Genomic DNA, 12,265 nt, shown 5'->3' with positions numbered 1-12,265 from the left:
CCAACTCCCCTTTGCCAGCCTCTACTTAGTGCAAATGCTGAAATTTGGTACAATAACATCTCCTATAATAGCAAAAAGAAATATTGGAGTGAAAAGCCTCTCTATACACATCGTCCTACTTTTCTACTGTCTTACAGTCGCTTGAAAGAGTCACTGCACTAGTTGATTCCTGATAACCCTCACAAGTTAAAATCTTTCTACGAAAGAAATGGTAAAAGACAAACTCTGCACCTGCACGTGTTCTCGTCATGTCTTTTATTGTTACCCAGGAACACAAGCATCACACAGTTATGTTAAAGTAGAGAGAACAACAGGGATGGGCATATGAAGTGTAGCTAAAATAATGTCATATTAAATTATATTTATATGCCACAAATGATCAAACCCATCCAAGAAAAATTGAATTGCTAATTTATCCATAAAAAGAGTTATAAACACGTACCAGCAGTTTGTTCAAATTTTACACATAGACCAGCTTTCTTTGTGGAATAAATGATGAAAATTCATACAGCCTTGTCTAGTAGCTGAGTAGAATGTACTATGCTATATTGCATAATGGTTACGGATACAAAGTTTTGATATGTAACAGACCGATCAAAGCCACTGCTACTGGTCTAGGTTTTTTCTCTTATTTACTACTTTTATGCTGGGACAAATGAACTTTTGTAACATCAGAGGCTCACTAATGGAAGTGGCTGGACTACATACAGTAGTCTAGCACACTGACAACTACTTAAGCTCTTCAGAAGACGATCATTGAATCAATAAATGACATCTTCACAAAGTATTACAAAGTTATCAAGGTAAAATGGTGTAGAATGCCATACACTTGTGCTGTGTTCTTCATATCAAGTTAAAAAACATTTCTTGGTAAGTCACTAGAATTTGTAAAATAAAGGATTAACATAATTAATTAGGTTTGGACTTATAAGCCAAGGTCATCAGTGGCTGTACAACTACACTTGTACTCAAACATTTTCCCTTCTGTTGGCCTCTGACATATCGACAGTAATATGACCGCAATGAAAGCCATGCTTTAGGTAAGGTATGTTGAATTTGAATGGATAAAAACACATATAGTGATGTTCTCAGCGTTGTGTGTTTTAGTATCTATAACACAAGTTGCATATTTGCATCGAATTGTTCATTTGCATGATTCTAATCAAACCACTCCATATTCACACATAATTTGATTACTTCTCAATCTAAGAGTCCTGAGTGGTTGTAACACATCAAATTAAATGTCTCGAATGAAGTAAAATAACAGTATTATCCCATATAGACATTTTCTGTCCCTGCAATTGAAATACACAAACTACTTGAAGTTTACACATAATTCAAATGTTCCTGGTGCTAATTTTTGTACACTGAAGTAAAAATACCATATTATTTCAAGTACCGAGCGGTCTTTTTCTCAAAGATGTATAACGGTAACACAAATTCTTTTTGTAAAATGTATCTTTCAACTATAATATATGCCAAATTTTGTATTTATTTTTGGAGATGATATCTTCAAATGTTCATTTTACATAAAGGTATATGTTTGAATGATCTCTCACCTGTCTGGGATATTTGTAAGGAGCTGTAACATTCTTTACATGGTCTTGTAACTCTTTCTTTAGCTCTTCTGGTTCTCTGTCTTTAAAACCATCTGCTAAGGTTATAAAAGCTTTAACCACCTGCAAAAAAAATCAATTATGTGAAAAACAAACAAAGTAGAACATATGTGAAAGGGTGGTGTAGATGGGTGGAATTGCAAAGGAAATGAATTAGTGATCAATATACAGATAATAAAATGAATTGCTATCGAAAGAAAGGTAATATGTGAGGATAGGGAAAAGGAGAAGGGGGGGGTGGGAGACACAACCCACATTAATCTACTTCTTGCATAAAATGTAAAACAAGAGTAATAAATAAGACCCCTTGGAATAAATAACCATTGGGCACCATTCTTTTCCTTTCATTAAAGATAATAAATCCCCTTCTCCCCCCCCCCCTTTTCTGAACTAACCTCTCCTCTAAGAGAATCCTTTGCAGCAACAGCTGCTGACTCTACCACTGCAGGGTGCTCCTGCAGGGCGCTCTCCACCTCAAATGGACCAATTCGATATCTGTCGGGGTAAAAAACCAATGCAACCTGCTGATATGTTAAATAGTAGTATAACATGATGTTTGCATCGGTGAGTATGCACATGTCCCTTAACTATAGTTTACTGAAATTCAAATCTTTCTCCCCTATGCAATCCCTATATTATCCCAACTTTTCACACCAAATGCATTTATGGATCCCTTTTGTCCACCAAGTCTCCTCCCACCCCTTCCAGCAATAATCCCACAAATAGAACTGAACATGCACAGGAAACATAAGGCTCTTAGAAAGAGGGCAAACTTGACCCACATCTAAGGACTACACTCTTCCCCATTCAATCCAATCGTGATATATTTGGGCATATGCTAGTGTTCTATCTGTGAAAGGTTACAGCTCGGCCTTTGGCGAGTGTTGAAATTCAAGTTGTAAAATTGAAATCATGTTGTGAGGCCTATAAACACTCCTTAGAACACGATTAACAATGTCACTTGTCCTTCTGTACCACCATGGCAGGAAGACCACACACTGCTAATGCAAATGACTGTTTTTACCTATGTGGATAGATAGATTGAAACTGCATGATCAGTTTCATCACCAAGCTCTAATATATTTTCTCTAGTTTATATGTTGTCTTCATCAACCAACCTCTCCCCCATCCCCCCCCCCACTCTCTCTTCTCTGAATGTAGAGAATTTCCTCCTACCCTGCTGATGATATCACATCATCATCTCTACCAACAAAGTAGAAATAACCATCTTCATCCTTGTAGGCTCTGTCTCCTGTCAGGTAATAATCTTTGGAGAAAACATCAACAGTCCTGGCCGGATCATTCTGTAAATGAAATTAATTCATTCGCAATCAAGCCAAAGTATATCAAACAGGTTTACAAACAAATTCAGACAACAAATAAACCTCAATATTGACAAAATTCTAATTTGTTTTATGAAAAGAAAATTATACAAAATGGGCAGACTTTTACCATGGCTACTTGAAATGCCCAGTATATAGCATACTATTGAGCATAGCATCTTTAATGTGTGTATTTTAGTTCAATGCATCGCTACTTGAAGAAAGTCTTGAAATGCCTTGTATATAGCATGCTATTGAGCATAGCATGATTTTAGTTCAATACATCGTTACTTGAAAAAGTCTTGAAATGCCTTGTATATAGCATGCTATTGAGCATAGCATGATTTTAGTTCAATACATCGTTACTTGAAAAAGTCTTGAAATGCCTTGTATATAGCATGCTATTGAGCATATTATGTTTAATGTGTGTATTTTAGTTCAATACATCCCTACTTGAAAAAAGTCTTGAAATGCCTTTTAGATTGCATGCTATTGTGCATAGCATCTTAACTACTGTGTGTAGTTAGTTACAATATTACCTTTATCATCCATCAATACATGGAATGACATCAATTTTGGCACTCACCATGTACCCCTTAAATAGGCCAGCTGTACCCCTGGGCTTCAGAGCAACACCAATATTACCTTCTTCTCCTGGTGGTAACTCTGTGCATCTATCATCACCAACTACTGTTACATTCGCTCCAGGAACAGCCTTACCCATTGACCCAGGTTGGAACTGCAGGCACTTGAACATACCAATTAATAAGGTCTGCGGAGTATCAGAAATGATAAAACTTACTGGTTTATATATTTACAAGTGACCCGCCTACCTGTCTCCCCACAACATTAGCACCTCATTCTACCGTGTCTAGTATGCCCTGGTAATCTTTTAACACTGTGCAACCTCAGTGACCAGTCCTATCTGGTCAATGCCCTTCCTTCTCATTCTAGCATCCAAAGTGTTTACTCATGCGTTTTCATAGTGGATTCAAATCTTTCTAAAACTGCCCGGATTACATTGGATTATTACCTTCTTTACATCCTATTGGATTTCTGAGCGTTTCAACAGCCTATTACAGCCTGATAAGTATCCTTTCTTATAGGGAAGGGAGTTTGGGGGCTGTTTATAGTGTGCAACTCATGCCCATGTGTTCGTTTTTTATTAGCGTAACGTTATTTTCTCAGGTAGTAGTTCCTCGAAACTACTTTGTTCGAACCGCCTATTTCACAGTATCGCGAATAGGCGGTTTCTCATCTTTGTGTACATACCAATTAATAAGGTCTGCGGAGTATCAGAATAGTTAAATGATGTAATCGTGTGAATCATATGGAGGCAAATTGATTAGAATTTTTTTCTGGTTGTCCCACAGGATAAACCGGGTCTGACTTTTTGGTTGTCCGACCAGCAAATTTGGTCGTCCCTAAAAATGCAGCAAAATATCAAAGAATGATCAATATGTACACTGTAAGAGAAATGCGTACATTGGTGAAGAGAATACTGGTTTGGGCCAGAAAAACTCCCCTTTGGGTGGATGGTAGGCCCTACCACCACTGTTGTTTGCCTTTCAGTATCTCCAGAGTAATGGAGGGTGATATTAATTTATCACTTTACCTATTTGGCAGTATGCAGTGACAATACAATCTGAATTTATTGTAAACACCTAGTCTTCTGTGGGTCTACCTCCAAAGCTGATTTTGGTAATCTGAACAGATATTTGGTCGTCCGGGACAACCGACCGACCATTACAAATTTGCCTGGCATGTAATCATATGAAAGTACAATTCTTTGTCATTTAGAATGCAGGTATAACACCTTCAACATAATTGATTAAATCTGTGACATGTCAGCATAATATCATAAACTTCCTTTGTCGATTTCTAATTTAGCAATATTCCAAGTCCACTTTCAAGTTTACCTCAGATGTACATTTTTTCCTCTTCCACAGTGGACGAAGCTTAGTTCACCAGAAACATGTGTTCAATCATAATCCTTTAACAATGTTTTCAGCTCACAAAGGAAGGGGAGAAAATGGGAGGGGAAGGAAAGAAGGGAGGAAGGGAAGGAGAAGGGGATAGAAGGGGGGACAGAAGGAGGGACAGAAAGGAGAGGGAGACAGAAAGTTGGGGGAGTTTGGTGGGTCGGGTTTAATTATGGTACATCAAATGATTTGCAACACATAAATTTACACAAATCATTCCTAAGTATATTTTACAGATGTCATTGATCAAACGAGTGATAACATTTTCAAATCCTTTTTTTTAAACAACTTGCTTTATCTACCTGTCTACATAAAGCCCTTTTATTTCGAGTGTAAACAATGCAGGAAGAAATAAAACTTGTGACAGGGGACAGGGATGTGATGGGCATCCTAGATTATCACACACTTTTTGCAGCTCAAATGCATGGTTTCATTTAAAATGAAAAGATCTTGAAATCATTAAATAATTAGAAATAAATGCAAGTGAATAATGTGTGACTACATACTGTCTCTGATTGGCCGTATCCTTCATTGATGCGTAGCCTCGTCGTCCTCTGCCAAGCCTCAATTACTTCTGGGTTCTGTTAGAGAATATAGTAACAGTTTGGTATGAAAAACACAGAAGAACCACAAAGAAACAAAAGTTCTGGATCATAGTCATATCAAAGAAGTTTACTTCATCATGGAGACTCATCTCAGATTTTGTTTAGTCCTGTAGCGTCATCTCCGATTTTTTGAGTAATGTAGAGTCATCTCAGGTTTTTTGAGTAATGTAGAGTCATCTCAGGTTTTTTGAGTAATGTAGAGTCATCTCAGGTTTTTTGAGTAATGTAGAGTCATCTCAGGTTTTTTGAGACATGTAGAGTCATCTCATATGTTTTTAGTCATGTAGAGTCATCTCAGATTTATTGAGTCAGGTAGCGTCATGTTAGATTTTTTGAGTAATGTAGAGTCATCTCAGAGTTTTTGAATCATGTAGAATCATCTCAGAATTTTTGATTCATGTTTAGTCATCTCAGATTTTTTGAGTCATGTAAAGTCATCTCGGAGGTTTTTGAGCTCTGTAGAGTCATCTCAGATTTTTGTAGTCATGTAGAATCATGTTAGATTTATTGAGTCCTGTAGAGTCATCTTAGATTTTTTGAGTCATGTAGTCATCTCAGATTTTTTGAGTTCTGTAGTTTCATCTCAGATTTTTGTAGTCATGTAGTGTCATGTTAGATTTTTTGAGTCCTGTAGAGTCATCTCAGAGGTCTTTGAGTTATGTAGAGTCATCTTTGTTTTTTTTAGTCATGTAGAATCATGTTAGATTTATTGAGTCCTGTAGAGTCATCTTAGATTTTTTGAGTCATGTAGTCATCTCAGATTTTTTGAGTTCTGTAGTTTCGTCTCAGATTTTTGTAGTCATGTAGTGTCATGTTAGATTTTTTGAGTCCTGTAGAGTCATCTCAGAGGTCTTTGAGTTATGTAGAGTCATCTTTGTTTTTTTTAGTCATGTAGAATCATGTTAGCTTTTTTAAGTCATGAAAATACAATATTCATGTCAGGTTTGCTCTTTACCGAAACACACACATAACCTATAAAATGGAATGCCAAAACTTTCAGGATAAAAAAGAAAAGCTAATATGGTTCTTAGATTTCAAAAATCCTGGAATAGTCTTACCTCATTTTACCAGTTGATGCAAAGTTTGCCTTGGTCTTATAGGATTAAGTTCTAAGCAATGCAAATGTTAGTATATATGACAAAAGAGACATGGTGTTTGGTGCAATGAGGGGTGTTAAGGTACCACCTTCTCCCTTTTTGGTACACCCCAAAAACAAATCTTAGTTTTCTAATAAATGGTGCTTGTTTTGAAGGATATTTTGTTTGTTTGTTTTGTGTCTACCAAACTTTCCTTCACTGTTGAAATTCAGCCTTGGATATAAATTTACTACCAAAATGGTCACACCATGGCTCTTCGTATAACATGTTTTATATGGTACAACAGGTTCAGAAAAATTCACAGCGTCAATTCCATTTTCCATTTAAGTTCTTCTAAAAATATCCTAAGTATTAGTTGCAAAGTTGCTATAACATTCCCAGACCAATTAATTACCCTCTAAATTATTCAGTTAAGGAAAACATTTGCAATTTTAGTTCAAATGCGTGAATGGACAACCAATGAACAAACAGATATGCAGAAACAGAGAGGCACATACCGTTGGTTCTCCAGCCGCCAAACAATGTCGCAGAGAATTCATCTTATACCTTGCTACGTCATGCTGTACTAGCATACGATATCCGGTTGGTGGAGCACAGAATACTGTGATAGGATACCTCTGTAAGGTCTGTAACATCAAATGGTAAGTGCTGGACGGTCACTAAATCTAAACAAACATGAGCTCACATAGTGACACTCTGTTTTGATATTATGTGAAAGGTATAAATTTAAGTACATAGATTCCACATAGCTCTCACCAATACTATCAATGAATAACCTAACTTGTAACCTTAATACAGCCCTTCCCCCTTCCACCTCCCTCTCTTCACCAATGGAATCACATACTGCAAATCCATCGCTCCTCACCAGTGACATCAGACACTACAAACATCCAGATAAATACATCCTTCATCACATTGTTGATTCTTCTATTAACTCTCACTGTTTTATTATGCTTTGGAAAATGTTTCCCTATTCTGATATGGAAGGTTTCTTGTACTTAATCATTACTAATGTATTATAACATACACATTCTTTCTCACCTCCAAAACTTTGATGGGGTCAAACGCTGGTAAATGATGAACAAAGACGCATGCCCCCTGTATCCATGGCCCATAGAGGTTACCGTAGGCAGCCTTGGCCCAGCCAGTGTCAGAGAGACACCAGACGGCATCCGTGGGGACAGCATCCAGCCAGTACCTTCAAGTAAAAATAATAATAATCATAATCAATACTGTGCTCAATGACAAGTTACCTCACAGGTACCCATTTATCCCCTGGGTGGAGGGGGGCAAGTGAGATAAAGCATCTTGCCCAAGGACACAACGTAATGAACTAGGCAGGAATCGAACCAGCAATCCTTGGATCACGAGTTCGACGCCTTAGCCAATTGGCCACCACGTTCTACCGGAGATTTGTAAATAAAAAAAATACCAGAGATTTGTAAAAGATTCACTTAACATATCACATTGTGTACTGGAGGCTAAATATATGACAATTGGTATCCTTATACAACACTCTTGGGGACATCTTTCCTTTTCTGCATCTGGGCCATCCCTCTGGAACTCACTACCTCCTAGCCTTTGGCAGGAAAGCTACCTCACCCACTTCTAGTCTCAACGGAAAACTATCCTTTTTGTCAACGCTTAACTATGTTTGATTAACTCTATATTGCTACTTTTTATTTCATGCCGAATCTGTATTGTATAGTTTAAAATCTTTCTCTTGACCTGAGCCAGGAGTGTCAAGTTGACAGATTTGACACGTTATAAGTGGCCACTTTATTTAGTTATTATTATTATTATATGAAATTTTAAGTTTTGTATATCAATGGGTCTGTTTTTCCATTAACTAATTTGTTTTTAATGAGTACTGAATACTGTGTAAGGGAGAGGGGAGGAGGAAGAGGTGAGATTAAATGAAAGGTTGTAGATGGGTCACATTAGAGGAGAAAACACCTGCTGTTCACCCACTTTAACAAGAGCCCTACAGGCACTATATGGTTCTTTGCTTAGTGGAATATTAAAGTGTTGTATGTCATCACACTATATCATAATATTTATGCCCACATGTACCAGCTATTAACCAACAACTGTATTCCAAGTTTGCATATAATCTGATTTAAGCTTGTAGAGTTATTACAATTTTTTAAATTTTGGTCCCTCCCAAAGAAATTAACAGCTAACACAGAAGACAAAAAATATAAGCCAAGATGCAAAAGGGTAAAATTAAATAGAAATTTTCCAAGGGACTACCATTAAATGCCTGAGCATGTGACCTTGTGTCGCCAAAACTTGCTGGTAATATATTCAGGTGGCCTTCAGATCTTAACTAAAGGCTTTGCAAAAAGAAGTCATGGGATTAGTTTAACTACCAGCTGATCCCACTGTGTTGTCTGAGAAGAAGTACTTGCACTAAAAAACCCATAGTTAGTATACCCACTAGAACAAAGGCATTGTGAGTATATGTAGAGGCTATGCAAACCACATATTGCCACTTGTTAAAATGCAGAAAGACAAGTCAGGAGGAATCTTTAATGTCTCACTTTTAGTGGTAGCATTTAGATGTCTGGTCAGAAGTTAGTATTAGTTGAACATATCCTTCATAATTCATAATGATATCAGCTTATTATTTACCTACCTCCCAGTCACAATGTGCCCCAGGCTGCCACTAGCGTGTGAATGTTCTATCATTTTGGGTTTGCCAGTGGTGCCACTCGTAAAGAAAGCCAGAAATGTGTCATCGCTGAGCGTTTTCACATTCTGAAACCAAAAAAATAAAAATAGGGATAAAGTATAATAAATATGAAGTTAATTATAGAGACAGAAAAATACTTTGGAACTCCCCTTGGAAACTTGTCACATTTATATATCCTAATAAAACTAAAAACTGTTAGCAAACTGCTTATTCACTAAAGAGCCTGTGTAAGAGAATGTGTACAAGTGAGTGGGCCTGACGTTTTTATCCTAGCAAGATCTTCTTCAGAGGCTGAATGACAAGTAACAGAAAATACAAGGGACAAATCAGTTTTAACAAGTCTTATTACAAGTCTGGTCCTCAAATATGAATTCATAGCATTGAGGGTATGAAAACGTGCAATATCAAGCTGCATGCACTGTAAGCATTGCCAACAAAGCATTATTTTAACTGATATCTTACTGACATGAATAAACTGCAGATTTAATAGCAAACAGTAAACAATCTTAAAAAAGGAGATACAAAATAATAAAACTGTTTGACCAAAAACAAACATTGCCATAAAGTTAAGCTTTCTGACCTCAATTTGATAACTTTTTAATGCCTTATAACCATAATTTCTGGCATACTCATATTCATGTTTTTTTTTTTTTAATTCTTTAAAGTTTACTCTTTTTATCAGAGGTTAGAGTTAGCAGTTTAACAATGCTGAACAGTTTATGTAAATGAAACATTCAGTCCAGAATATATATATATTTTATACACAGATTGGTTATTGTTATGTAAGTCTGCTACCAGCAGATGGCAGAAATTGTGTAAAGTTCCAGATTTTAAACATCTGCTGTGACAATAAAGCAGTGTACTAACAAGATTACCTAGCTGGTTCCCCTAGGTCCTCTGAAAAGCCTGGCCCCTAAAAAGTGGTCCCTGCTTCTGGAAACCTTCACTGTTACCCCTGTTTGCAAATGCAAACCACTTACTTCAAAAGTGTAAGTTTAACAGGAGGATAGATAGAGGTAGTTCTGCTATATAAGGCCATATGTATGCCAAGGTTGTTTAGGAAAGTGCTTTTGTTCGTTGGGGTGAAATAACAAACCTTGAACATATGTTGGTACAGTGCTGCAAACAATCAGCTTATGTTCATGTGTCTCTACACGTGGGGAAGTTGTAACAATGTAAATGCAACCAGCTGATTTTAAGGCACAAGCTAGGGCAGATCATGACTGATGTGAGAATCAAGAACCTACAATAGCAGTTACATTACAAAACAGTAATATTACAAAATAGTAACATTACAAACATTTACCATTACAAAACAGTAATATTACAAAACAGTAACATTACAAAACAGTAATATTACAAAACAGTAACATTACAAAACAGTAACATTACAAACAGTTACAATTACAAAACAGTTTACATTACAAAACAGACATTACAAGACAGCTACATTACAAACAGTAACAATAAAAAACACAAACATTACAAAACAGTTAAATTACAAAACAGTAACATTACAAAACAGTTACATTAAAAAACAGTAACATTACAAAACAGTTACATTACAAACAGTAACAATAAAAAACACAAACATTACAAAGCAATTAAATTAAAAAACAGTAACATTACAAAACAGTAACATTACAAAACAGTTATATTAAGAAACAGTAACATTACAAAACAGTTACATTAAGAAACAGTAATATTACAAAACAGTTACATTACAAAACAGTAACATTACAAGACACTTACATTAAAAAACAGTAACATTACAAAACACTTAAATTACAAAACAACTCATAGTAACAGTTTCTTGTTATGAAACAAAAGAAAAGTTTAAATACCTTGTGTAAATGAGAAGCTTTTTCAAAGCTTTCATGGTAATCCATCCAAGACGACCTGCATAAAATTTGGTAAAAATAAAGCAAAACACAAACGTGCAAATCACAAACATCGGACAACTGCAATGTAAAGTGAACAATTGTTTTGCTTTTTTCTCAAATTAAATATTGCTCAACTGACAGATGGAGGAGGGTGAGGGGGATTATTAAATTGGATGAAAGGACAAGAAGACTGAATATAACAGCAACAACAGCAAAACATACAATATTATGAAATTGCAAAACAACTGATACGTCTAACAAACTGGCTTCCTAGCATGTCAAGGAAGTGTGATGAAACATCTTGCATGAAATTTGAAACAACTTTGTACTCAAAATACTAATATACAGCAGAAATAACAATCTGAGAACATGCTTGTAGTTCTACATCAAATAGCTACTGAAACAAACATGCTGTTAGAAATTATGTTTTCTACTTTACTTCCAAATTCAGTCTGACTATAGAGACTGTAATATCACATTCACAATAACAAGCACATCCAAATGAGAATGACATTAAAACAAACAAGTAGTAACGATGCATAATGACATCTGTGAAAGGTGATAGTTAATACAGACCTGCTGTGTCCTTTTGATGATACAAGCATTTTTTTCTTCAAATCTGGACAATCGTTTGCAACCTTGAAAAGGAAGTGAAAGATGCTATGTTAACTGACTGTCGAAGAGTAGTAAGGATGCACTTGCCATCCCAGTTGGGACAATACTTTTATCTACTGTACTTTCATTTCATGCTTCAAAGCACTCGTATTGTCAGTATGAGCAGTATGAATATCATGTTTCTGTCAGGTTAAAGTTGAGAACTGTTCATACTGTCACTATGAGTGCTTTAAAGCATGATATGGGAGGACAGTGTAAAGTGCTATTAGCATTAGAAATCTGTCCCAACAAAACAGTGTTTGCTTCCCATGATGAATATTCATAGTCTCATATACTATCCCAACCAGTTGGGATAATTTCCTAATGCTAATACCTCTCTAAACTGTCCTCCCATATCATTCTTCAAAGCACTCGTATTGACAGTACAAACAGTTCCTTATCCTTGATCTG

General features: G+C 36.1%; 1 protein-coding gene across 2 annotated transcripts in view; it reads right to left on the bottom strand.

Annotated features, from left to right (window-relative positions):
• The window catches only part of LOC139960574 (acyl-coenzyme A synthetase ACSM3, mitochondrial-like), a 40,976-nt gene that overhangs the window by 3,869 nt on the left and 24,842 nt on the right, over positions 1 to 12,265 (bottom strand). For both annotated transcript variants that reach the window (XM_071959026.1, XM_071959027.1), the window contains exons 6-15: positions 11,777 to 11,838; positions 11,162 to 11,216; positions 9,261 to 9,382; positions 7,664 to 7,820; positions 7,120 to 7,248; positions 5,427 to 5,501; positions 3,525 to 3,710; positions 2,793 to 2,920; positions 2,012 to 2,111; positions 1,560 to 1,679 (exon numbers count right to left, since the gene is read on the bottom strand). In XM_071959026.1, coding sequence (XP_071815127.1) covers positions 1,560 to 1,679; positions 2,012 to 2,111; positions 2,793 to 2,920; positions 3,525 to 3,710; positions 5,427 to 5,501; positions 7,120 to 7,248; positions 7,664 to 7,820; positions 9,261 to 9,382; positions 11,162 to 11,216; positions 11,777 to 11,838 — 1,134 coding nt within the window. The remainder of the gene's footprint in view (positions 1 to 1,559; positions 1,680 to 2,011; positions 2,112 to 2,792; positions 2,921 to 3,524; positions 3,711 to 5,426; positions 5,502 to 7,119; positions 7,249 to 7,663; positions 7,821 to 9,260; positions 9,383 to 11,161; positions 11,217 to 11,776; positions 11,839 to 12,265) is intronic.

This window comes from Apostichopus japonicus, chromosome 19 (assembly GCF_037975245.1).
Source record: "Apostichopus japonicus isolate 1M-3 chromosome 19, ASM3797524v1, whole genome shotgun sequence".
Taxonomy (NCBI): Eukaryota; Metazoa; Echinodermata; class Holothuroidea; order Aspidochirotida; family Stichopodidae; genus Apostichopus; species Apostichopus japonicus.
This window is presented reverse-complemented; position numbering and strand designations above follow the sequence as displayed.